The following is a 27,999-nucleotide window of genomic DNA, read 5'->3' as shown; positions in this document are numbered from 1 at the left end:
GAGCGTGTTGGCGTGTCCAAAGGCGTCGGGGCGGCCGTGGGGACAAGAGACACTCCTCCGACGGCCTCACTCGAGTCCACGGCAGCGCGCACCACCGGCGCGCACAGGATTTCGGAAAGCGTGCGGGGCTCGATCGGCGAACGGCGACGAGCAGCGACGGCCACACCATGCGGGAGAACAGGGTGAGTCCCGATTCCACGACGCCGGCACCACCAACGTTGTCTAAAAACGCTGGGCACCACAGTGTGTGCGACGTTGGTCCTGTGTATACACTTCGAAGAATATTCTTGCGGGACGTCCCCTGCACGTTGCAATGCACATCGTCTTCAGTAATTTTCGATATGACCTCAGCAACGATTGCATAAAAAATTAATCCCGAGTATTGTGACGTTGTTGTGACGGTGAAGAATGAGGCGCTGCCAAGAAATAGGGGGTCAGGACTCTCTAGGAAACACAATTTTAATTTAGGACTTCGATATATTTTTTTCCTTGGCAAATATTCCCGAAAATCAGTAAGTTTCCAAAAGGACAGAAACACGAAAGTTTACAAATCCGTAACTCCGAACCAAAGAATAAATCGCAGTTCTGTAAACTGCATCTGTTAGACCATCCAAAGAGGTCAAATTTGACTGAATTTACAACTTACGCGACAGTGTTATAATGTTTAATGGCGTGTTGAAAAAGTCCTACTCACAAATTAGCGGTATATTTCAGAGCAGCATACATACATCAGTTTTGCCCACTTTGGGTGTAATAATAGGGGGCACCTATAAAATGCGGATACCAGCTTTTACTTCAAAGTTACGAAGCTTTAAACTTCATGCTTGAGCTTTTTCAAGTAGTGCAATTTCCAAGAGTTTCTTTCAAAAACTGATCGCACCAAATTGAATATTCAGTTAATACAGGTACTGGATTCTGATTTCTTTTTTTTTAACTGCAACAAATCTCATCAGAATAGTAGGTGCAGTGGTTTCTCCGATTCCTCCCTTCGCACGTGTTTCCACAGGAGCTCCCGAGCTAAAGTAGCTGATCTAGAACTCATTTTGTTCTTTCTTTCTTTCTTTCTTTCTTTCTTTCTTTCTTTCCTTCTTTCTTTCTTTCTTTCTTTCTTTCTTTCTTTCTTTCTTTCTTTTTCTCTTTTACTTTTCTTTTTCTTATTCTCCTTCTCTTACCTTTTCTTTCTTTCTTTTCTTTTTCTTTGCAATGGCAATCGCATGAACGCTCGAGCTGCGCACGCGCAATCAGCTTTGCTGTCGTCATGCTGTCGCGATATCGACGCGCGCGCGCGCGGTCATCACGCAGAGTGTTAGGAGCTCTCCAGAGACCCGAGAGTCGCACGGTACTTAATGTGTTAAAGCTGTAAAAACGAGGAAGTGCTCGTGCTCCGCCCAATCGACTCTGCCACACAGCCAAGACAGCGTTGTGCCGCCCACTGCTGTAATGACAGTTTGACGCCCAAACACCGATGACGTTACTCAACAGAACCCACAGAACACGCTCCAAGCTGCAAACGCTGACGATTTCTCTTCCTCATTCCTATACTGTCCTATCCTTCTCTTCCTTCTCATCTCGTGCACCGTCGAGGTGGGTTGATTGCAGCATTGTGAGACGCCTGATAGCTGCCAGGGCGCTGTCTCTGCTGCGCGGGAGAAGTTAACCCGCGCGTCGTGTCGCCATAAGCACGTCGCCCCCGCGTATTCTGAGGACACCGTCTGAGAAGCTACAGCACAACGCTAAATCTTGCTGTCGCTCTCAGGGATTCACCGTTCGGAAGAAACTGCATACTTTCTTTTTCCCGTTTAGCTGTGGTACAACGGTTCATCGCCTATGACTGTAGCAGATCACTGAGCTGGTAGGTGAAATTTGCAGTTGTGGCAAGAAGGACCCCCCATAGAGCACAAAAAAGGAGATTGCCTTTCATGCAATTACGTTTCTTTTCTTTTTTTAATCCTGATCTTCCGGTAGAACGCCAAATTTACATGGTTATTCGGGGACAAAAATAAGTTAGTGTATCCCTAGAGAGAATGGGTCGTACGATGTAAGAATACGTACCTAATCAAATGTGTCCCTTATGATTGTCTTCACCATAAAAGAAAAAACCTAAAGAAAAAGAAAAACGCCGTGAGTGTATGCGCGCGACCCTCATAGTGTGTCTTTTTTTTTTCAATAAACACTTACGCGGTAATGGTGCTGCTTCCATTCATCCGCACGGTCAGCCTCTTTTCACATCCACTGCAGGACGGCCTTTCCCATCGATCTGAGATAAAGCTTGCCTCGCCGCATCAGACTCCTATACCAGCCAACGCCTCACAATTTCCCAACTGCACCGGATTATCCTCTGCCATCCTCGAGTGCGTCCCTTGGCACCTCATGTGCTGTCACCAATAGACCGCAGATTATCTTTTCTACGAATCACATGACTTGACCGTTTCTACTATACGCATTCTTAAATCTCAACTAGAATATGCGCTCTGCCGGTGTTCTCTATAGTCCACACCATCGGCTTTTTGATCACTTAGTTTTACGCCTGTAATGTCATTTCGTGTTACTCTACCATTGCTTGGTACTCGGTTTCTTTTTGATGTTTTCTTTCTTCTTTTGGGGGGGGGGGGTGTGATCCTACAAATTTGTATCGACATCGACCAATTTATGGTGCTAGTTATCACTTCAGGGGTGCGACGCGGCCAATTGCTTTTAACTGTGCGGCGTAATAACTATAAATGCTGCACTTCCGCGCGCAGCGGAATCTGTTTCACGCATTCTAGCGGTACTCTTTATCCCTAACACGCGCTTCTTCAAAAACTTATCGATGCAATGCTCAGTCGCGCACAGTGAGCAACAGCTTCGATGCAGCGTAATCACTGGCAAGGATCACAGCACACATTACACAATCAACCGAGGGTATATACGGTGAAATACTATTAAATATAAATGCACAGTGCGTACAGTGACTGAAGCAATGAGAAAATACTTGTATTCAACACGAATCTCGACAAGTACAACGAAACACAATCGCGCACACAGTGTAAAAGCACAAAGGAAACGAAAACCAATAAAGCATAGAAACCTGGTTTTTAGGTCAGGTCGTCCTGCGAAAATATTTTCATCGCGTTGGAAGTACTTGTTCGCAGCTCTTGATTGATTGACTAATTGATTGTGTGACCCATAATGGTTGTCAATTTTATTGTGTTAACGACATAAAATATTATACAAATAATTATGGAAAAGTAGGTCCGAGAGCACAAGTCCGAGAGCATAAAGTACGCAGTAATTGCTATGAGTAACAGTTTGAATAGACAAATATTAAGGTTAATAATTGTATAAGAAGAAAAACAGTGGCTTTTTATATGTGTACGAAGTGCTTAGCTGTGTTTACTGGAAGTTGGTAGAGCATTTTAAGTAGATGTAATAAAGTGGAAGGTGTTTCAACCTCCAGTTGAACTCGACGAAACACAAAACTTTCCTAAGCGAGTTGGGGTTGAGATGGGGGCGGAGTCACTGCGCACCACACTTTATCGCGTCACTCCCCGCGATAATGGGTTAGGTATAGAGCGTTTGCCTCGAAAATTATTTGACTGCACTATCTTCAGGATCGGGCCACATTTTATCCACCGCCTTCGCTTATATATGTACATATGTCAGGAGAATGTAGGAGATCAATGGGTCCGTTGTTTGAGAAAATAAGGGCACAATTGAGGCGTTGATGCAAACGAAAACCTAAAGGCTTATCAAGAGTGGAACTCGCGTATCGGTTTGTCAGGGCAGTTTCAAACTATATATACTGTTTAGAATTTTTTTTATTTTAATTTTTTTTTTTTGCGAATCACTTAAGTGTGAGAGGCTTTTCTGAACATGGGCCCTGGTTTAGAGGGACCTTCACATCGGAAAGGAAAACTTGCTTCGTATGCCATCCAGCGAACCAATTTTTTATGTAGTTTGTTGCATGTACAGAAAAGATCTACCGACCGCTGCGAGCCGATTTTCAATTTCAGCATAAATATTTCTTAAAAAGTGAACAAGAAAAGGAGATATCGCAATTCTGTAAACTGCGTCTATCAGGGCAAATAAAGCGAACAAAAGTGGCTAATTATATTCCCCTTATAATTATACCAATATTTGTGAATACGACGTTTGCCAAACTAACACGAACTACTCACCACTTTCGGGAGAACTGTAAACTAATACCCCATAATTTCCCAAGGTACAGACCCAAAGGATAGAGTGTACAGAACTACTATTGTTGTGTTTGGTGCAGAGCTATGTACATTCTATGTACATGTACTATGGAAACATTCAATTTTTTTTAAAACTATGTATACCCACTTTCGGTAATTTATTCAAAGCAAACATTTAAAAACATAATTCTTCGACTAGTCGGTACGCTTAAGCCTTCTCTCTTAAACGGCAACAAATTTTACTAAAGTCGTTCAGCTGCTGTCTGATGAAGCACATGTGCGCTTCCCATATATTTGAGAGAGAGAGAGAGACATAAGGGAAAGACAGGGAGGGAGACCAGGCTGAGCCCGGTAGGCTACCTTGCACTGGGGAAAGGGAAAAGGAAACTGAAATGTGAGAAGGAAGATAGAAGTTCAGGCTTTTCAGTGTACACACGCTGTCAAACGTTCATCGCCAATCACAAGCAGTCGTGGAGACCGGTGCTTTTGAAGAACCGTAGCAGCGCTTTCGTGGCTTCATACATCGCAGACGCGCGCGGACATGGTCCCAATATCATCTCTTCTGTGAAAGGCCGGTCCTCTAAGTGCCCCAAAGCTGTCCGAAGGGCAATCCCCTCAATATTCGTGTGTTGGGTGGTCAGTCAGGAGACGCATTTTTTTATCGTTTCTTCTGTGCCACGTATGTTAGAGTCGGCACCGCCAGTCATTCCAAATTATGAATGTGTAAGCGTTCGTGAAAGAAACTCCTACCCTCAGGCGCCACAGTAACGTTTCTTCCCAACGGGTGAAACCAGGTAAACGTTGAAATTTCATATCTGGGGCCCTGGAATATGGGCGTCAGTTGTTGAAATCCGGTGTATTCCATTACCAATAAGGAGATTCGGGTTGGCCCTTAACGATCTAAAGCTTCCCCTTACCCTTATTGTATTTTTTGTCTATCTCTCTACCTCTATCTTATCTACAGGCTATTGCAATTCTGGGGCTATATGGCGTTCTGCTGCTAAGCACGAGGTCGCGGGTAAGATTTCCCAGACGCTGCAGCCGCAGTTGCGATATGGGCCGAATATTCTCACCAAGTGGTCGATATTACAACCGCCAATTCGTTCTTTTTTGTCTTATGGTGGCGGCTGCCAGTTCGACCCCGACGCTTGCACGCCATTTGCCGGTTTTCCCTTTTTCCTCTAAATTGACGCACGTATCGTGAGAGCGCTCAGTCGGGCGTTCATACGTAACAGTCAGCTGATATTGTCACAAGCAGGCTCGTAACCAGGGGTAGGGGGTTAGTGGGCCCCACTGACGGCGCTTCTTGCGTCATCTGGCACGGCCAGTTTGAGCCACGAACCAAATGCACGCGCACTGCCCGCTTTCCGCCCCCCCCCCCCCCCCCCTGAGTCCTTGGGCTACCAAAACGACGCCCAACAGTGGGCTGTTGGTATTACACGCTGGTCCTCTTTAAAAAAGAATGTCAATGGGTGCCGAATTTTGTAATGGCTTTCAATAAATTTCAGTCGCATATGCAAAGCTTGTACTCGAGGTATCGCCACGTTATTTCTGTTTTAATTTTGTGTTTTTGCGTGCAGTATACCTCTTCGCCAAACGGGCAACGTCCGTTGAAGCAGTGGCGTATACGTGTAAAAATCCCCCTTTGAGTTCTATGTATCAATTCTCGACTCATACCATGCTTCTGCGCTTCACACATTAGTGAATAGAATTTTTAATAGTCCTTTAACATCGTATGATGATAGCGACAATACAATTATTTAAATTAGATGGGCGCTTGTTGGATTGAGGGGAGAGCGAGGAGGTGTGGAAATTAAGCACGTAGCATTGCCTAGTGTGTCGCATGCGAAGAGAGAGAGAGAGAAAATAATGCAGAGAAAGGCAGGGTGGTTAACCAGAGGTAGTTCCGGTTGGCTACCCTGCGCAGGGGGAAGGGTTAAGAGGGATAAAAGAGAAACAGAGTAGAAGGGGGAGATAGAAAGAAAGGGAGACAAGCACGAACAAAGCGCGTACACTACAGAGCGGTAGGGGGCGGCATTCTTAGTCTGTCGTGAAGCCCCGTGGACCGCAAGAACCTTACTAGCGCGAGTAAGGCTTCAACGCGGATCTTCTTTCGGAGCATTGGCCTAAAGCTTTTAGTTCTGAAAGTGGACGATTGTCCAACTGGTCCAGCACTCTGCACATCACTTGTCTCTCAGCACTGTATCGCGGGCAGACACAGATAATGTGTGCGAGCGTCTCGTCGATGGTACATGTGTCGCACGTGGGGCTGTTGGCCATTCCTATGAGGAAAGCATAGGCGTTTGTAAAGGCAACGCCTAGCCACAGACGGTAGAGCATAGTCTGTTCACGTCGGGGGAATCCAGGCGGGAGGTGCATCCGTATGTCCGGAGACAACGATCGCAACCGACACATTGTGAAAACATTCGAGTCCCACAGGGGCAAAGTACACTCACGGGACATCAATCGCAGCTCAGCCGCAGCGTCTGTTCGCGAAAGCGGAATGACGACTCGTTGACCACTTTCATGTGCTGATCGGGCGGCTTCGTCGGCGTGGTCATTCCCGCTGATGTTACAATGTCCTGGAAGCCACTGAAAGATTATGTTGTGCCCCTTGTCATAGCTTTGGTGATATATGTGCCGAATTTCTGAGGCCAGTTGTTCATTGGGTCCGTGGCGCATTGGGCTTCGTATGCACTGAAGGGCTGCATTGGAGTCGCTAAAGACTGTCCATTGTTGCGGCGGCTTCTGCTTAATGAAATCAAGTGCAGCACGGAGCGCCGCGAGTTCTGCACCCGTCGATGTGGTCACACATGAAGTTCTTAATTTGATTTCCTCAGATTGTGCCGGGAATATGACTGCAGCAGCAGAGCTGTTGAGTTTTACCGAACCGTCTGTGTATACATGTTGGCGGAATCTGTGCACGTTGTGAATGTGCTCCAAAGTTGCTTGTTTCAAAGCTTGCAATGGCGCTCCAGCTTTCTTTCTGATTCCTGGAATTGTCAGTTCAACTTGCGGCCGGTGCAGACACCACAATGGATCTGAGAATCGTGTAGCGGGCGTAAATCCTGATGGCAAGTACGATTGATGTCTTGCAATAGTTTTAGCAAAGGTTGAAAGTGGCCTCTTTGCAGGCAAGCAAGCAAGATGGTGTGAGGGAATCCGAGTCAGGTGTCGGATGTGCGCTCTCAGGACATCTGTATCAATGTATACTGTCAAAGGAGCGTCTCTGGCTATGGCCACTGTCGCAATCGATGACGTAGTTTTGGGAAGACCGAGACAAGTCCTGAGTGCTTGGGCTTGCACGCTCTGTAGTTTGCGAATATTCGTGGTGCAAGTATTTCCTATTACAGGTAAGCTGTACCGCAGGAAGCCCAAAAACAGTGCTTTATAGAGTTGCAACATTGATGGTACTGTTGCGCCCCAGGACTTGCCGCCGAGAAACGCAAGAAGGTCCACAATGGTGGCCAAACGCTTTGCCCTGTACGAGATGTGAGGGCTCCAAGACAAGTCTCTATCATTGCTCCAGGCCTTGCCTTCGTAGGTATCTTGACACAACCGTTGAGGCTTTCTGAAGTCGTGCGCGAACTTGTACACGTGTCACGCCTGAAGCCCATATGCAAATGTCGTCTGCATATACGGAGAGTTGTACGATTCGCGGTAACGAATCAGCGAGACCAACGAGCACCAGGTTGAAAAGGCTAGGGCTGAGTACTCCGCCTTGCGGTACACCACGACTGGTATAGCTAGATGGCGTTGGTCTATCTTCAGTCAAAATAAAGAAAGATCTTCCATTCAAATAGTTGCATATCCAGCAAAAGGTGCGTCCACCAATCCCTACAGCTTCTAAAGCGTCCAGAATTGCATGATGATCTACATTGTCGTACGCACCTTTAACATCAAGGAATAGGGCCGCAGTGATGCGTTTCAGATGTTTCTGGTGTTGTACGTATGTTACCAGGTCGATAACGCTATCTATTGACGAGCGGCCACGTCGAAAACCAGCCATTACCTCTGGATAGACGTTCTAAAATTCCCGGTACCATTCTAACCGCGTAAGGATCATTCTCTCCATTACCTTGCCGACAGAGCTGGCCAGTGCTATTGGACGGTAAGATGACAATTCCAACGGGGATTTGCCAGCCTTGAGGAGAGGAACAAGCCGACTGGATTTCCACGTTGTAGGGACCAGGCCGTCACGCCATGATGCGTTGTATAGGCCAAGAAGGGCATCTCTGGCCTCCTGACCAAGGTTTGCAAGCGCAGAGTATGTGATGCCGTCGTGTCCTGGTGACGAAGATCACCTGCACCCAGCAAGTGCGGCCTCCAGTTCTTCGATGGAGAAAGCAGCGTCCATACGAGGATCTCGGGAGCAAGGGGGCACAATGGGAATAGGTGCGCAAGGTGAATGCGTGAGCGCCGGACCCGCGATCCTTGCGCAGTAATCTTCGGCTACCTCGACTTCTCGGCGTCATTGATGTAGGGCTAAATACTTAAATGGACGACGCTGTTGAGGAGGTGCTCGAAGTCCACGGATTGTTCTCCAGACAACCGACAGAGGTTTACGCGGGTCGAGAGACTCACAAAACGATTTCCAGCGTTGATTGTGAAGTGCAGCAAGGCGACGCTGAATTTTATTTTGAATGCGTCTGGCCTCTCTAAGGTCGTATAATGATTTAGTCCGTCTGTACCGTCGCTCCGCTCGCCGGCGGATTGCACGGAGGCTCTGTATTTCCGAATCAAAATATGTGTATTTCTCTAATGGCCGATATGAGCGCATAGCATCCTGCATAGCCTTGGCGATCTCAAATTCTAGTGTGGACGAAATGCCTTCGTGGCATGCGTCTTCCATAAGTGATTTAAACACGGGCCAATCTATTGTTTGTGTAAAATTTGATGGAACGGATTTGGTGAGGCCTTTTATCTTCAGGTAGGTAGGAATGTGGTCGCTTCCGTGGGTTTCTATATCTGCGAACCAATGGACGCAGCGAGTGAGGCACCGCGAAACAAATGCTAAGTCTAAACAACTACTGTATGTCCGTCCGCGCAGAAACGTGGGACTGCCATCATTTAGACAACAAAGTTCATGATCGCAAGCAAAGGACACGAGGTTTCTTCCTTTGGAATTGATCTTGTTGCTTCCCCAAAGTGAATGATGCGCGTTGAAGCCCCCAACAACAATCCATGGACCAGGTGTCGTACCTATAATGTCACTCAGTCTCTGCCTATCGAAACGACTTGATGGAGAAAGGTAAGTGCCCACTAAAGTAAACGCAAGTTTTTGTTTTTTCACGGTCAAACACACATACTGATTAGTGTCATGTGGCCGCACTGGATGGACAACATAAGTCAGTTCACACCGTATGTAGATGGTCACTTTGCTAATGGCAGTACAAGTCGATGACACATGAGGTTCGTAGCCTGAGATCCGGACGGGTTTCTGTAGCTTCGGTTCACAGATGACAACAATGGGGAATCGATTGGTGAAAACGTAATGGCGAAAATCACTGCGGGATTTCAGGCCGCGGGCATTCCATTGCATAATAGATGCTTCCTTAACCTGTCTGAAGAACGGCTGACGCGGTAGAGCCATTGTGTTTGCTACTCGAGGCTCGCTAGAACCGGATCCAGACCGTCCAGCACTTGTAGTGCACCTCGAGCAGATGGCGTCTGCATGTCGTTTATCAACACGCGAATGACTTTCATTAGAGATTTTATTAAGGCGATAACTTGTTTGTCTTGACCGCGCACGTGATCGGAGCCCTCATTGGTTCGTCGGTACTACACCGTCGACCTTTGTTGGGCTGGAGGACTTAATGTCGGAAGTGCAGGCCAGTCGTTTGCAGTAGAGGTATTCACTGCGTCATCAGACACCGTGTTGTTAGTGTGGGTGAGCGCCTTGGGAGCACCAGCCTCAGGAAGTATCGTCGGTCTTGCGACGGTATCAGTATTTCTAGAGGATCGTCTACGGTGACGGCGGACACTACGCCGTCGTACTTTGGCGGCGGCCTCTCTGTGAGTTGAGTTGTCTCTCACCATTTGTTTTAGGACTTTCCGCTCTGTCTTGTGTCTCGGGCAGTCTTTCGACGACGCTTCATGGGGACCGGAGCAATTGGCACATTCGAAGTGAGTCGCACGGCAAGCATCTGCGCTGTGCTGCTCAGAGCATCTTGCGCACACGGTCGCATTTTTGCATATGCCGCTGACATGCCCGATCTTCAAACAATTGCGACATTGAAGTGGTCTTGGAACGAACGGTCGCACTGGATGACGAAAAAATCCAACTTCCACGTGGGACGGCAAGCTACCTCCCTTGAAAGTTATCCTCACACAGCGTGAATCTCCTAGGCGACGGATTTCAATAATAGGTACATCTGCTGTGGCGGGCTTGACCAAAATAGGCAGATCGTTGTCGTCGATTGACTTATCGACATCATAAATCACACCTGATATAGTATTGCTGTCCTGTGGTATTATGGTGCGAACATTTATCTTGCCCAGCATTTTCACTGTACTCAAGATATCCAATGCTGCTCTGTTCTTTACGTCAACCGCGAGAATGTTCTTACGGGTGTTAATTCTCATATCCGTGATCTCATTTGGAACAAGAGCCTCTAGTGTTATAGATACGGCTTGCCTGTTTAGCCGATTCAGGTTGTCGGTCGGCGTCTCGGGTAAGAAGAGGATGGTATGAGCCGCGTCATGGGCCTTTGCTGCCGCCGTCGTCCTTGTTGAAGACGAGGAGGCAGTGACGATTCTCCTCTTTCCTTTTTTCCTCACAACGGTCAAGTAGTCGCCGTCATCCGACAGATCTTCTTCGGAAGCAGAGTAGTACATCAAGGTGTCCTTGCTGCCTGTGTCGCTCATCAGGTGATTGCGCTTCCTCGGAGCGATCGACGCTGTGACGTCGGTCTTCTCCGGACGTCTAGCTGACTCCGCTTCCATCGCCGAAGGTCTCGGAAGTGGCGCCTCCCGAAAACACGCAAAAATACTCGCAAAATGAGAGCAGTAGAAAACGGGGTTCCACACAAGAGCCACTTCTTCGTCTTCTTCGTCGCATGCGAAGTTGCACAGCGAAAATATGCTTTTTTTTAATGACCCCTTATGGAAAAACGTAACATCGATAGGCGAATGCTTCTAATTAATAGGGCTTCTTTGTCGCCTCTTCCAGTTCATTAGAATTGCTGAAGATTCTTCTGTAAGGTCGCAAGAGAGGAGGAGAGGCACTCGCCACGCGCCCTTTCGCCCTCGCCCGATGACAAACACACACACACACACATTTTTATATATATATATATATATATATATATATATATATATATATATATATATATATATATATATATATATATATATATAGCGACTTCCATGGTGCGGCTGTAATAGCCTTTACTTCCCGTTATCGGACGTGCAATAACCGAGAATCCCGAAATACACACGTCAATCAGGTTGGCGGTTCAAGCGGTGGTCTTTCCCTTTGCTAAAGCGGGGCCAAGTTCGCATTTTTTTTTTTTCGCTCGTAAATGATATCTGACACTGGCCGGCTGCATCGCTAATAGTATGCCCAGTGTCGGAACGAGCTGGAATTCGCTCTTACACGAACAGTTCCGGCGTAAGAGCGTTTTGTGAATGCGGGTGCAGCAAGGTGAGGCAGTTGGTGCTTCTAGTATACATGCATCGCCGACTCTGCCAAAATATTGACGCACGACTTAAAGCGCATCCCCTCCCCTTCTTCCCTTGCTCTGTTTGGTAAGCACCGCACCGGCCATTCGTCGATGCTCGAATTCACTCCAGCTATTCCGTTGCCTTGTCGAGCTCTCGCATTCGGCAGCACCAGCATCACGCTCATCGGGACAAGCATCACACAACCGTCGATTACGTGACGAGAACAGTGATGTAACACACATTGGGCAGTCACGAATAGCAGCATCTGAGTGTCCGGAGTTATTTAGAGGGAACCAATGCGGCGTGCGGAAGCGTCCATTTGGTCACCCACCACGGGCCCGCTGCCAAGGTCGTCCGGCGGTCGTGGCCCGATTAGATGGAAGGAAAGCGAGCGAAACGCGCCTTCCAGTGGGAGGCCGCCGCTATACGGACTTTTCGTTATTTCGTTCCCGCCTCTCGACTCTGAAGTCAGTCGCCTGGCCTCAGTGTGTGCTTTTACTTCAGTCCCGTTTCGCCAAGCTGCCTCAGAACGACGTCGGAAGCGTGACCTTGTTTGTGTTGCGGGAGATCATGTTTGCATGTGCAGAAGGAACGCGCGTTAACGAGTAATCGCCATCTTGGCAAGCGGGTGGGCATCGCCTCCCCTGTCGGGTAGGAAAAGAGAAAGGGAGAACTGATAGTGTCCATGAGTAGGTAGACGCGCAATAACGTTGTACGAAAAAAGAAACCTGCAAAGTAACCGCGCCTTCCTTTACAGGGCATGACACCCTCGGAGTTCCAAGTATTATTATTATGTGCGAAAGGAAACAAAAGATTGGAAGGTAGGCTGGCGAATTCCGCCCGGCGCCACACAACACCCCTCTCCCATAGGAAAGTTAAAAAAGGGGAATAGGAAGAGAAACACACTAGAGATGAAGTCGGACAGCGCGGACCATAACTGCAACTCAAAACGCACATGGAGATCACACTCGGATGTATCGTGAAATAAATATGGGGAGAGCAGCAGGACGAGGACATTATTGTTGCTATTATTATTATTATTATTATTATTATTATTATTATTATTATTATTATTATTATTATTATTATTATTATTATTATTATTATTATTATTATTATACACAGCCTAAATCCTTGCGTATAGACTTCCAGGCAAACTCAAAGATTATCCAAGGGAACCAATTGTCAGTTATCGGTCTTGCTTCAAGCAGAGATATCACGCGCTTTTATGCCTTTTGCGCGCTGTTGCTTACATCAATATCCAGACAGTTTCATGGTCTTGCTACACCTACGCAAGTATCCCCCAACTCTTTTGTCTCTTTTATTTTTTTGTGACGAAACATAACAAGTCCGAACAAAAATTGAAGTTCGCACCATGTTTGTTATCTGCTGTCCATCCTGTATTCCAAACAATGCCTTCCTATCATATCTGCCCTCGAAGAAAGGCTAGTGGAAAAGCGTCATTATCGCGTGATCTTACAGCGAGACTGTTCGGAGGAGCTTAGAAGCCGGGTTCATGCGGCGAATGCCGGAGTGGAGACAGCGTGCTCGGTATCGATCAGCAACGCCACCTGCGTCGAAGTACCAAATTTTCATTGCGATATCAATTGTACGAACACTCGAATCGCAAAAAACGCCGTCGGCGCCGACGTTGTCGTGCTGTTGACAAGGGAATGCTGTGCACCGCTCGACGGCGCATGCGCAGTTCACGCGTGGGATGTATACAGTGTAGAGGGCTTTCAGAGGTGCGGAGTGCGTTTATCTCCCAAAAATTAGAGACGAAGCGAAGTCGACGCACCGTCAACGCTATATGTACGCTCAGTCGCGTCGGTGTCGGAGCCAGTAGGGCAGCGTTGTGCCTACCGCTGGCGACACGAGCGTAGTGCGCATGCGTACTATAAACACTAGCGTTCCTCCTGAGATGCTGGGTGTACGCATTGCTAACTCATCATTGAACGCTTGTCTGTGTGAGTGTGCAAAGTGCGAACTTCTCTGTTCGCTCTCCTCTTTCGACGCCCTTTCCCCCTTCCCCAGTGCAGGGTAACCTCCCGGGCTGAGCCTGGTTAACCGCCCTGCCTTTCCCTTATGGCTTCTCTATATATATATCTCCAAGCGGAATATGCAATAAACGTCAAGCTAACCTTATCAAATATTTCACTGGTGGCTGGCGCTTACTGACACGGACGGTTTCCGGCATGGATAAAGGAAAAATTTGGCAGTGGCTTAGCTCGGCTATGCTCGGATGCCAGGAAGTTGTAGATATTCTGAAATTGCCGTCTGAAAGAATAAGAAAGCACTCCACAGTCATAAGATGTATTCGTTGTCTGTGTCTTTCAATAATAATAATAATAATAATAATAATAATAATAATAATAATAATAATAATAATAATAATAATAATAATAATAATAATATTAATAATAATAATAAAATATACATAGATGCGTCGATTGAGGTAAAACACACCACAGCTTTGCTGCTCGTCCTTCTTCAGAGTGAACGGGCTGATGATTGTTTTTTTTTTTTTGACCGAAATTGTGCGCAACTGTTCTTTCTTTTTTATGTAGGCTCAGTATTGAATGTAACAAGATTTAATCCTCATAAACAAACGCGCTGTGCTATACGGCTGCTAATGCGTTGTTGTGGATCAGTTTTATTTTTGCCGTTCGTTTCGGGTTCTTTTTATTTCCACCCCGTCGCGAGGAGCCTCACGTGCATGCTTGCGCGAGCGAACGCTGTTAGCGCCCAGCGAAGCGTGGACGGAACTCGTGGAGTGATGACTTTGCTTGACCGAACGTAGCTTCCACAGCGTTCACTACCATGTACGGAACGGAGTATAGTTCGAGACCAACGCTAAACTTTTCTTTTGCCGTCAATGCTTCACTGCTCTGGAGTAACTGCACGTTTGCTTCCTTCGAAATGCTATTATTGATGAATTTAAATTTAAAAGATATTTTCTAAACGCGTCACCCGAAGAGACAACTTCTTTGCGCGATTCATTAGCCATTAGTTTGCATTTCGTTTTGCTTCTCCCATCATGTATTACCGGATCCACATTGGAGGTAATTCAATATAACCTATTGTGGTAATTTATTCAGGGCGTTATCAGCCTTTCCTTTCCATTTTTTGCCCACGTAAAAAATATGGGGTCATCTTGAAGAACAGTTGTTCAAACTCGGTGAAGCCGAGTTTCTTCGCCGCTGGTCTACGCAGTACATAACCGTCTCCCGAGGCGAAGTCTTTCTACAGCCAAAATAATGCTCAATTCTATTACCTGAGTTCAGACTGTATCTGTATGTGCCCCGGGTACCTTTCATAAATTCGAGGCTGACAATAATGCTTTTGCGTGGATGCGGTAATGAGTTTTGTTGTTGTTGTTGCTGTTGTTGTTGTTGTGGGTGGCAGAGCCAGTGTCAGGCAGACACCATTTATTATTTCATTTGTTATTCTGTTTTGTTTACATCAGGTATGATATATTACATGTGATGTACTTTATATTGTACTTTTCGTTCATACCACAGCTGTAAGCGTGCCTACGGGTCAATAAATTTCCTTGTCAGTAAGAAAAAGTATGTTGCTATGTCGTGGCAATACTCCTTTGGGGATTGGTGAAAGAGAAATATTTGTTTAATCAGGGAAGACAATGAGAACTGGCAGTGTCGCCCGCAGGGCGAATTACTGAGAACGACAGCAAGGTTTAACAATGCACTGTAACTCTGCGGACGGTGTCCTCACTGCACGCGGGGGCGATTATACGCGGGTGCGCCGAAAGTTCTGGCACGCTTAAACCCCTTCTTTTAACACGTCGCGCAGGGCCTGTAATGATGTCGCACAAGTTCCACTGCACTGCCAATGAAGAATGGCGCCAGGGAAATTACAACACTTTGGGATAGTTCGCGAGCACTAACAGTTTCTTTTTTCCTTTTTGATAGTGTGAGACGGTTTACGGCAATAGGCATTGCGCTGTGAATGAAATGTCTCGTAAATTTTGCTTGCGCGATGCAATTCTCAAACGGTCTGAGGAATATTTCACCTTAGAAGACAACACCTTGTTTCAGAAATTTAAGTGGTTGAATAGTATGTATGTATATATATATATATATAAATGGCATGGATAAACGTATAGCATACATATACATAAATATATACGGGACATCACGGCAACAGAGGCAATTCAGCTGGAGTGTCCGTATAATTGCTATAAAACAAGAAGCAAATCCTGGCTTTATAATACATCGTAGTTGTCCGACATTAAGGTTGAGGCCCATGGTCAGTGACGTGTTGAGCGGGAAAATTGGACAAAGGGAGGGAAACGAAAAGCAGAGAGAGAGAGACATGTACCTGGCTTATGAATATCACTTCTGTAATATTTTTTAGCATTGGACTGATTACAAAGTTTCATCTTTAAAAAAAAATCGACCGCGTGCTTAGAAACATCTCACGCCATCGGTATCGGGAAGTTTTCTTCTAGGTTTCTTTCTTTGTTTTTTCGGACATTGAAGAAAGCCTCAGAAGACGGAAACAAAACGGGAAGAAAACAAAGAGAACCTAATTCTATGGAAGGCCGGCTTACCACGGGCGCTCAGCCATTTGTCAGAAATGTCTGATGGTTAATCATCCGCTTCTTAATCATTTGCAGGCCACATCTACCAGTCTTGCTGTACACGAGCTAGGACATGGGGATTCATAGCACGGTGATGCTTACAGACACAGCTGACTCATTACGAATTGTTTCAAAGATTATTATTATTATTATTATTATTATTATTATTATTATTATTATTATTATTATTATTATTATTATTATTATTAACGATATCAGTAGTAGTAGCAGTAGTAGAAGTAGTAGTATCGTTGTTGAAGTCATGCATGATCTCGTACACGAAAGAATACGGCCAGAAGTATCTCCGAACCAGGAGTATTGGAAGCGATTCGCGACAAGAGCCGCATTCGCGCGCGTCGCCGTTTGCGGCGTGTGCACCCCACGCTCTACAACCGTGGGCGAAAGGGTTGCACTCGAGAGAGAGAGGGAACAAGCGGCTGCCACCACCGCTGTCTCCAGTCGGAGATCCCGGCCGACTTCCAATCCGTCTCGTTTTTACCCGCGCGCGACTTTTTTCTCCGCCACTCTCGCCAACTCACGCGTCCCGCCGCCGCAGCGTCGCCAGCGACGACGTCACTCGCATCCGGCCCAGATTAACGATTCACGAAACCCCCGCACACGCACGCGCGTGTTTGCCCGCTAGCGCACGCACTGAGGACGCGAAGCGGCGCGGCACTACAGCACGAGTTCGCCCACGACGCCGAGCGTAGTCGGGGGTGGTCACACTTTGCCGCCGCGGCCGCCGTTCGCGTTGCCGCAAGCCGTGCCGCGTCGTTTTATCGCAGCCCCACGATCGCGACGCCTTTAGAGCCCGCTGGTGCGTCCTTGAAAAGCGTGACGAGGTTGTGCAGATAGAGGGTGCGGCCGAGGGAGAAAGGAGAGAGAGCTTTAAATAGCTCGCATCCTATAAAGAAGCACGAGGGCGGAATAGAGGGACCCCCGAAAAGGCCGTTGCGGGAGAGGACGCAACAGTGATGACGCTGAGACCCCACGCGACACGAGTACGCACACGATGTATCTGCTGCCCGTGGGCAACGGTGCTCAAGGTTTCGATTCATCCACGCCTTCTTTTATACGGCGTGAAGAGTGTTACTCGAGTTGGGTTCATAGAAAGAGACATGCATAGGCACGTGACCTACCTGTACATAGTAAGAAAGCTGCACCAGCGGCCGTTCTTTGTATGGTTGAGAATAAACGTAGGGACAGTGATTTGAAGATTACGCGACGGCGAACGAGAAATTAAAGTTCACGTTCACAGGCGGAAAGCATTGATCGTGGCGAGAAAGAATGAATGTCGTAGTTCATATCGGGTTGACACGTGAGTCGTTGAAGTGCGCGTAGGAGAGCATTTCAATACCCGTCAGCATGACGTAGTGCGCAGACACACTTCGTAGTGTCAATAGTAACCTCACGATAATGTAATATTCCAAGACCTAAAGGCCACCTAATTCTACTGCACTAGTGCACTTTACTGCACTACTGCATCGGAGTGTCAAAATGGAAAAAAAGTCGCAGTTTCGCACTCAAAGCCGACGCATCGATTGCGATAGCAAATTAGTAGACAGCCATAATAAGTAAGAACATTAGGTTTATCGGTCGTATGAACTTGCAAACACTCGCGTAATAACTAAATTAGCAGGCATGGTGTCAGCGAGCAAACATGAACACATCACACTCGATGACTGCGGACACTCGCTGTCAAAACGTTGGCGTGAGGAAATCTGTCAGCAGCAGCGAGCGAAACCTTCGTGCTGCCTATCGCTTGAACGCAAACTGACCAGCCAGAACAAAGCGCGCGCAAAGCCACGAGCCGTCGGCCCACCTAGACTCTGCCCCCCAAAGCAGAACGCTTTCAAGATCAATCCGCGTTGCGGCGCCACACGCAGTCGCTGCCGAAGTACAAAGCCCTCCCCACCTCCTTTGGCCCCGCCCTCCGGTTCCGTAAGCGCGACAGAAGACGACGGGCTTCCTCCTCACTTTCCTCCCTTGCCCGCGCGAGACTGAGCCGCGATCGTCGACTTATACCCCAGCACGCTTTCACTTTGCACAACATCATACGGCGCTCTGCGACGCTGTTATCGCCCTTGGGCTCGATACGGAACGTCACGGCAACGGCGACGGCAAAAATGCGCCCGGAGTGTCCGTATAGTTGCTATCGCAATAAACAGTGTACGTGTGTGAAGTGCAGGAAGCCGGTCGCCTCCTGCTAACGTAATGCTAACGTATTTGTCTCGCATTTACCGTTAAATCGTCACTGAATTTTTCTTTATTCATTCATCCTCATTTATTTCTCATCTCGTTGCTCTTCCAAACGGGATGGTCGAGACGAAACTCTACGACGACACGAGATGCAAAATAGGCGGCATACACACACTTACGACGCATGCGTCGCGCTCGTTCGGCTTACAGGGACAACCTTTTCCAGCAGCTATTGCCTACGAAAATAAAAGATATATGAGTATGATTATAACGCAATGTAGGCGCCTCCGCTTTCCACAACCAAATTATTACGTCCGAACTGACAAATTCGTCCGATAAATATAACTGCATACGTATACATCATGTGTATTCCAAAGCAAGCCAGCGCATTGCCAGCGAAGGACACCAAACATTGACGCGAGCATTTTGGGGCTGCAACGAACTTTCGTTTCTGTTGCAGCTGATCCTCGTGGCCGCTTTCCTGCTGCTGCAAAGCGGTCTGGAGCCGGCGACTGCCCAGAACCATGAGAGCACGGTGAGTGGATATAGAGTGACTCCAACGCTTCCAAGCCAATTCCTGCACGCCCATCACCCGCTGGCGCCCACTGCCGAACAGGCTGCACTTTGCGCGGACGTTCAATTGCCTTATCTTTCGTTAGGTCGTATTAGGCGAGAGACATTCGGAGTGTAACCGTGCACATTATAACGCAACTCTTTCTCGGTCACGAGTTTTTTTTTTTAATGTGAAATTTATATAGTATATACAGAGAGAGAGTGTGTGAAGAGAAAGAGTCGCTATTTTCTGCAACCCTTTATGGAGCATGGTTCAGAACCTCCTAATGCATTTGTGATTGGAAAACTACGCTTGCTGCGGCGCTGACCACAGTGTCGCAATCAACAGAGTATAGATACAAAGGGAGAGAGAGAGAGAGAAATGAGCACTATTAGCCGACAACTAAGCGCGTGAATTTTGTTCTCCCAGCTGTGGAATTCAACAGCGTTATCTAACCAAGCACAATGTGAAGGTTGCGATACCTAAGTAAATGGCAATACGAAGCTATCCGGTGATCAGCAAAAGGTCACACGCATTGGTCGCCACTGTACCCAGGTATCCTGTTCTAACCTTGCCACATAACGTAGGTGCGAGAAGGAACATTGTACCGGGCCGCTTTATCCCGTTCGATGTGAATGAGTTGTAAGCGGACGGGGGATGTGCTTCCGTAAAGAATTTGCCACTCACTTCTAGCGCAGGCCTTGTGACAACCTATACGCTGAAAGCTCACACGGCGGTGGGAATCGATTAGACGTATCGCTCAGACGTGCCGGGAAAATTCACCCCTGCACCAAGCAAGAAGTGCCACTAACTGCCCTCCTCCCTCTTGCCCCACGATACCCGCACTAGATCGCCCTGCCGCCTGTAACCAGCACCCAAACCCCTCCCCATTGTAATCCCTAACCGTCCACTACTGAAAGACGAATAGCAATGCGAAAGAGCAGACGACACCAGGCGCGTGGTCTCTTCCCTCTCTCTCCCCCCTGCGACGCTGCGTGCGCCGCACCAGCCCGGACAGTTCCTGACCGAGAAGGCGTCCATGCCCTACCAGTTCTCGTACTTCGCCGGCGGACACGACGGCAGCCACTCGCGCCACGAGACGCGCGACGCCAACGGCCGCGTCTCGGGACACTACACGCTGGCCACGGACGAAGGCTCGCAGCGGGTCGTCTGCTACGTGGCCGACGAGAACGGGTTCCGCGCCTGGGTCGACACCAACGAGCCGGGCACCGACAACCAGGACCCCGCCGACGTCAGCGTCCGCTCCACGGCGCCCGGCACGGCGGGAGAGCCGCGCGGACCAATCAGGGGCGTCTGCGGCAGCCCCCCGCCCCCGGCGGGACCTCCGGCCCAGACCCAGATCCTGGTGACGTCTCCGCCCGTCGTCATACCGCCTCCGGCGCGCAAGCCGGCCTACGTGCCACCGCCGGCCGTGCATCATGAGGAGGTCATCGTGCCTCCTCCGGTTGTCAAGGTGAGACATTCAGCCGACAGTCGATTTGTTCATCGATGCGTTAGCATTAGGAGGGTCAAAATGGGGAAGAAAGTGGGAGAAGCCACTCACGTGGTAGAGTTAGAGAGGGGATGGGAGAGCTTAGAAGAGCTTGTATGTGTGTATGAGTATGTCTGTATGCACACGTATGTCTGAACATATATATGCTTCGTGCCGCCGTCATTTGCACTTCGCCCCTCCATGCAAGAGGCAGGCCGTCTATCGTATGAGCTCCTGAATATCACTTTGCAATGTGGTGAACGCGGTTTAAATCATGGATCCGAGATCTCAAAGACGTACAACGTAATGATAACGCATTTCTCTCGCATTTACCGCCAAATTGTAAAATTTTATTTATTTATTTATTTATTTATTTATTTATTTATTTATTCATTTATATATTTATTTATTTATTTGAAGGATACTCTCATTGCATTTTCGGCGTTGCGGAGAGAAAAGTGATACATGAACGATACAGACAAGGAGAGGATGTTTCCATCTGGGTAGAAACCTTCGAGAAGAAGGAACGATAGTATGAGTTCGCGTGGTAGCGTGAAACTTGATTGAAAATGACTACTAATACTTAAAGAGATGTTCGAAGGTGCGACAAATACAGTGGATGTTGCTCGTGATTATTTCATATCCTGCGAAAGAGGCAATGGAGATAGGCGAGGGGTAGACATGTGGGATAGAGAACAGAAGAGATGGAAACGCTTCAGTGAGGAGATCCTAGCAGTGCAGGAGTAATTAGCAACGATGAAATGTACAAGTACGGCGGGAACGCAAAATGAACTCATTTTGCGTTCGGCCGTACGGTTACCATGATTTCAGTTTCAAAAACTTAAAGTTGTAGTTTTAGAGTTAAAGAGTGTTAAGTTCAGTTGAAATGTTCTGTATAAATGCTTAGGCAGGCCTTCTTGCGACGTTTTGCGTGGTTCTTCATCCGAATTTCAAATATCCACTGGTGATCGGGGTTCCTAGATCTCACCGCGCTCGTTGCACCAGTAATGTTTTCAATACAAATAACATCGTGCGGGCTGAGCCGAGCTACGTGGGGCGACCTGCGCGACACATTTTGCGCTTCCCTTGCGCCTAGACCTGCGGGGCCACCTTGTAACATCGAAGAGCCTTTGAGCAACCTTTAACAGCAGAAGCTGCCAGGGCGGCTAACTGCCGTGTGGTGGGGTGGGCGTCTCGCCAGAAATGTATTTTCATTTCAGCAAGTTCTCCGCGATTCTTATCAGCACGATGAAATTGGAGATCGGAATAAGCAACGGCATCGAGAGATGGCTCCGAATACTTTGCTTAGAGCTATTATTCTCTCTCCCAATAAGCAGCGAGAATAAGCAAGTAAGGACATTAAAAAATGAAAACTCCGGTAAAGCGAGCGTGTCAGCAAATCCTCCTTTTGCAGTAACTCAATGTTACTAGGAGATACAAGTGCGTGCATATAGCTTTGACATGTGGCAGATTTTCTGCGCGAGTTCCAATGCTTAGCATAACACGGCAACTGCACAAGCAATCCTGGCTGCTCCATAGCACTCAAATATATTGAAGGAGCGCTTTCCTTACGAGAGACATGCTTGTGCAAGACTTTGGCTCAATTCTGGCTGCCAACGCTTTCTTATTTTCCTTTACTGTGCGCCGAAACATACGAGTAGACACGCAAGAGATCTTGAAACCCATTCTAATCAAAATACGTCCGTTTCGACGGGAAATCTTACCCGCGACCTCGCACTAAACATCAGTGCACCAGAACCTCTGAACCTCCAATGCCGGGGAGTTCTTGACACAGAATACAACCGCAATCACTAGCAGCTTTCCCGGTAACTCATTGCAGTTTACAAAACGTCGCAATAAATGAGGCATGGACGGCGGCAGCAGCGTTTGTAAAGACATGTTGTATTGCTTTGTTCAACCACAAATCGCTAGAAACGTTTCTGCGTTTTATGCTGTTCTCATCTGCGGAAAGTGGAAGAATCACATTACAACCAGGAGTATGTCGCTGCAGACGCCTTTTCAGCATCAGCTCAGTTCGACGTATCCATTAAGAACAACAATAGCTTTATGCACTCTAGTTCCACTCAACGTCGCAAGATGGCGCCACTGGCAGCGCAGGTCACGCCTTCGTCTCGTCTCCAGTGTCACGGTGCTTCGTAAATTGGTAACACGTATACGGACAAGCTAAATATATCGATAGTCTGCATATACTAACGGACAGTGGAGAAGGAAGTTATTTCTAACGCCAGCCTCACAGAAACCTCTCCCCATCGTCGCAGGTGTACCCTCCTCCCGTGCAGCAGGTCGTGGTGACGCCGCCGCCGCGCAGGGTGGCCTACAATCCCCCCGAGCCCCCGACGTACGTCGAGCCGCCTCCCGCGCGACCCTACGTGCGCAAGGTGGTAGTCAAGAAGCCTCTCAACAGCTACCACGTGCCTCCACCCGAGCCGGTAAAGACCTACTACGTGCACCCTCCGCAGCCAGCCAAGACATACTACGTGCCTCCACCGCAACCTGCCAAGACCTACTACGTTCCACCGCCGTCTCCACCAAAGACCTACTACGTTCCGTCCCAGGTACGTGCTCTGTCTACTGTTTACTTAAAATATGCGACACAGAGTATAATTTATCTGCTTGGGGAACCGCGATATTCACCGTAAACCAAAAAATGCTGCTTACGTAGGTACATCGCACCCCCCTGAGGGGTAGGAGAAGAGACAAAAAAAAACCACTTCAAAATGGTGGTTACTAAGCGTGGGTGAGTGGAGGGAAACGCCTCCTGGAGTGGACATATATATAATGTGTTTGCCTCACTCAAATAGGACGCACGGACTGTTCCGCGTTAAAATGGTTCAACTGTCCGAAGTTCTTCGGCAAACAACGCAGAAGATAAGCCAAGGCGAAGCGAAAGCGCATTTTGTCGTCCACGTCGTCTTGTCTTGTCATGCGCGCTGCACGCGTAAAGCTCATTCGAATGTTCCTATGATGACCACGCTAAGTTCGCGATAATTTTGGTCTGTGTGCGATCCCAGTGGGGATCCTTGCGCATCGAATTCCCGCTTGCACGTACTCTCCCGCGTTTTCTCACGATGGCGCCGACGTGTTCGCAGCCCGTGGTGGTGGAGCCTCCGCGCCGGCGTCCCCCGCCGACTCGCCGCCTGTCGTACCAGCCGGCACGCGAGGAAGTGCTGCCCCCTTCGCGGCCGACGTACTACGACACGCCGCCGACGCCGCCCAGGCCTGCGTCCGTGCAGGAGGTCTACGTGCCTTCGAGACCCCCGTACCGTGGCTCCTCGTGCTCGGGCTACTGCGGACCCAAGGTGACGGCGCGCGTCGAGCAGCGGCCGGAGCCTCCTTCGTACGTCAACACACGGCAGGACGTCAGCTACTCGGTCAGGAGGGGACCCTACATCGCGCCAAGGTATCTGTCCAACCATCCTGCGACATACGCACCGTTGTCATGAAAGAGCCGACTTTTATCGGTTGCCGTTTTAGTCGTTTACCTAATTGCGATTGTAAGTTAGAGTTTGCACCGGATGTTGAAACATCTTGTCGGAATCCACTCGTGTGTGCCTTCGATATATGTAATTATGCAAAATTTTATTTACGATGGCTAATTATATACTTTCTGTTTGCATTTGTTTGTGTCATCTTATTTGATGCCTCTCATGTGTCATATGTATAATCAAGTGAGAAAACAAAAAAACAAAAGAAAGGCGGTAATAGACACAAATGTTTGCACTGAAGTCGCGGTGGCAAGAGTGGTCATTTTCAGAGTACATGCTAGATGGCGCCAGAATAGCACGCCGTAGGAAAACAAAGGATTCATGACGGTGGGTAGTATCTGCGTCTTGCTATATGGTGGGAGTTTTTCATAGTGCACATGAAGTGGCAGTGAATGAGTAAGCAGAAACGTCAGCAGCACGATGTACAAGGGGGAGCTGATTTTTCCATTGTAAGTACTTTCAATCGTGCTTTACGCGGAGAGCAGAACGTGTCTTTTGAACGGTTAAGTAGACAATATGAAACTGATTTCGCGCACATATACATTTTGAGGGCGATTACGCAACCAAATGGAAGCATTTATCGATCACACTGTTTTGCTCTGAAAAATAATTGCTTTAAATGTTCTCATTTTCCAAAAACAATCATTCAACAATTTTTCAGAAGAAACTCACACAGTATTCGTTGTCCTGTTCTGAATTCCAGTTTGCGTCGGGATGTCTTCCGACGAGTGTTTTTCTTTCCTTTTCTTTTTATCTCTATTTATACAACATAGATTACCGCCAACGGAGTTTGCTCAATGCTTGTTGTGTGGTGCTTGTACCCTCTGTGCAATCGGACAGTATAAAGCAAGATTATTTGGTTACACAAACCATGCCCTAGAATAACAGAGACGACGTCTTCAATGTTCTACGGCAGTGCTTCCTGAACCCTGTCACCTCAATATCCATGAAAAAAAAGAAATCAATTAAACGCGGTTGCCCTTCGCAGGTACGAGCCGTGGACTCAGTCGTCGTACAAGACGTACCGCACGTATAACGAGCCGCCGCAGCCGTGGCGTCCCAAGGGAGACGTCCCCATTGGCGTCTCGTACAAGATGAGCATCTCCCGGAGTCCCGGAGGCCCCTACCCGTGGCAGGACGAAGTGGTCAGCCGGCCCGGTCCTTATTACCGGCACGCGCAGCCATCGACGCCGCCCTCGGGACCGCACTATTACAGGTATACATGGGCGATTCGTCGCTCTCTGTAACAGCACTAATAGTTGATTTGGCCAAAACAACGGTCACGCCATGCCTCTGAACGCGTTTAGCAGCACTGGCTCTTGGGCCTTGCGAATTTATGAGTGGGTGAAAAGAAAGAGAGAAGGCGGGTACGTTAACCAGGAAATCTATTAGTTGGATATCCTACGCTGGGAGAAGGGGAACAGGGAAATATAGAGAAAAAGAAGGGGAAAAAGGCAGTTAATGTGTGCTGCAGACGCTTGCACATCAACCTGGCCACAAGCTCGCACAAACCACTCTTTTTTCATAAAGTACGAAAGTTTCGTCACTGCCTTCTGGGCCGATGACCGGCATGGCCGTTGTTCCGGTAGCGTCTGGAGCTACGTCGTAGCGTAGCGTCGGTAGCGTCAATTGGCGATCGTCCGGTCGCCACAATACAGTGGACGCTGATTTCCTTTGCATGTCAAACCGGGAATAGTGGCACAGCAGATTATCTGCGGTCTCTTCGTAGCCGCAGACATCACACGCAGCACTGTCAACCATTTCAGTTAGTGCTGAATAAGCCATCTCAAGAGATTTGTTTTCTGGAGAGAATTCCGTCCGCACTACTTCGAGAGCCACAGAGATTCTCAAAGCACAGCGCTGTTAATTGGGGGACCTCTGGTGAAGCTATCATTAGCTTTTATACCGCAAGTCTGCACATGCAGTGGCATCGGTGTTCTTGCATTCAAGTTGTGCGCAGAAAGACTGCCGCCCAGGCATGTTTTACAATCAAACAAGACAACAACAAAATTATAAAAGGTACTCGTGCATTGCCTCCGACGATTTTTTATTACCATAAGGGTGACGAGTCGGGCTATAATTGATTAAAGTTCATGTCAAACAGATCTTAAAGGGCTCCGGAGCACGGACAAAATTTTACAGAAAAGCAGACAGCACAGCGCTTCGCTCACAACTTAATTATTTTATTGAACACAAAGACTATATGGGTAGTCTATGTTCCGGTGCGCTTCAAGATCTGTTCACCATTAACCACTAGGGTCTTCTTAAAGCACAGTCGAATGCGAATATATCGAACCAAAGTAAAGCGAACTACCCTGTATATCGAATACGTGAAACGTACATATCAGCGGTGCTCATGAGAAATAATCCCGTCATTTAGCAAACTGCACATTGATTATATCGAACTCGAGGTCTCCGTTCGGGGCTTCGGGCTTCGCCAGACGCTTCAGGAGTCAGGACGTATCTTTCTGTGGAGGATGTGATGAGCCGCGGTTAAGCGATGCATAGTCACTTCGTAAAGTATGTTATGATTTTCTGTAGCGGGGTGATGTCACGATGCGTTTTGTTTAAATAGATATTGCGAGAACCAGCAAGATAACGAATGACGTCTGAAGGACGCGTGGTGAGTATCTATATCTTACGGGCTTGACGAGTACAAGTTAACAACGCAGAATTGAGGCCTCTGGCTGAAGTTTCGCCAGAAACACCAATGCGTGGTGCCTTGAGTCCACAAATAAAAGCGCTAAGATTAATATTTTTTGTTAATTAAACTAATAACTGAACATAATGCGCCCTCTTCTCTATTCTTTGTAAAGCACTGCAGAGGCTTAATGTAGGTCAAGACAGATGATTTGATTAGGCATAGAACACTAACTATATTTGCGTCTTACAAGGAGTGGCGGTTCTGAAAGCTAGAGAGAAAGCGAAAAAGCGGGAGGGGTAGCATCGCCACGATCACATTCCCGCTCTACTCTTCATAACGTCACAAGTGTTTGCAGCCTTGGTTCAGGGTTGGTCTACGAACAAAAATTATGATTACATTTATTTGAAATTCAACAACGACGAAACCTAGCAATTTTTGTGAACAGTGTACCTGCATAGAAACGGCCCAAATACGCGAAAATACCATAAAATTATATTTAAATAGCACTAAAAAGTTTTAGCTTTTCAGTAAATTTCTTACCGCTTACGCATTACCGGGTCGCGGTAGCGACATCTTAGAACGATTTGTTCAACTAGACTGGGTTCAAATAATTTTGTGTCACGTGAGCGTTTTCGTCGAAGGAAAATCAAGAAAGGACTGTCACGGCAACGCCTATATGTCGATCCGGTAACCTGGTATTCTAAAAACGCTACTACATTTGCGGGCTAGTCAAATATCCAATGGTGTGGGCGCACAAGCTCTCGGTTAAACTGGACCCTTATCTGCGCATCCAATGAATGCTCTACCATGCAGGCAACGTTCATTCGGCTCGTTTCTTTAACCCCGCTTCAAGTTAGCGCGACGTCGTATCCGCTAAACTGTAACTACCTGACACGTGCAGGCCCGCTGAGTCTGCGCCCGAGCCGGTCTACCCGTCACGATCCCAGGGAGGCTACGCCAAGAACGACCTGCAAGACGACGACGACGACACGTACGACTTCAAGAGGCCCAGCTACGGTTGAGCGCCCTCGAACTCCCGCAGTAGCCCCCGACTGGCGACTCGGCAAGGCAGGATCTCTCGCGAACCAGGCAGCTACACCTACTCTACCCTTCTTCCCTATTTCAACAGCTTTGTCAATAAAAGAAAACGCTTCTACGCCGC

General features: G+C 47.8%; 1 protein-coding gene across 2 annotated transcripts; it reads left to right on the top strand.

Moving 5' to 3' along the window:
* On the top strand, positions 1-27,993 carry LOC139059907 (uncharacterized). Of its 2 annotated transcripts, none has more exons than XM_070538464.1 (7): positions 1-182; positions 19,103-19,177; positions 20,247-20,669; positions 22,967-23,263; positions 23,798-24,108; positions 25,182-25,409; positions 27,739-27,993. In XM_070538464.1, the coding sequence occupies exons 1-7, from the start codon at positions 168-170 to the stop codon at positions 27,857-27,859; spliced, it is 1,470 nt and encodes a 489-aa protein (XP_070394565.1). In that variant the 5' UTR covers positions 1-167; the 3' UTR covers positions 27,860-27,993. The 2 variants fall into 2 exon arrangements, with proteins under 2 accessions (XP_070394565.1, XP_070394564.1); XM_070538463.1 differs by having other exon boundaries at positions 2-182; positions 20,205-20,669.
* The last annotated feature ends 6 nt before the right edge of the window (positions 27,994-27,999 follow it).

The sequence above is a fragment of the Dermacentor albipictus genome, chromosome 5 (assembly GCF_038994185.2).
Source record: "Dermacentor albipictus isolate Rhodes 1998 colony chromosome 5, USDA_Dalb.pri_finalv2, whole genome shotgun sequence".
Lineage (NCBI taxonomy): Eukaryota > Metazoa > Arthropoda > Arachnida > Ixodida > Ixodidae > Dermacentor > Dermacentor albipictus.
The sequence above is the reverse complement of the archived record's forward strand: the minus strand, read 5'-3'. Positions and strand labels throughout refer to the sequence as shown.

Coding starts and splice junctions, on each gene's coding strand:
- LOC139059907 (XM_070538463.1), top strand. Junction 20,670..22,966: donor TGCCTCCTCCGGTTGTCAAG/GTGAGACATTCA, acceptor CCATCGTCGCAG/GTGTACCCTCCTCCCGTGCA. Junction 24,109..25,181: donor GGACCCTACATCGCGCCAAG/GTATCTGTCCAA, acceptor TGCCCTTCGCAG/GTACGAGCCGTGGACTCAGT.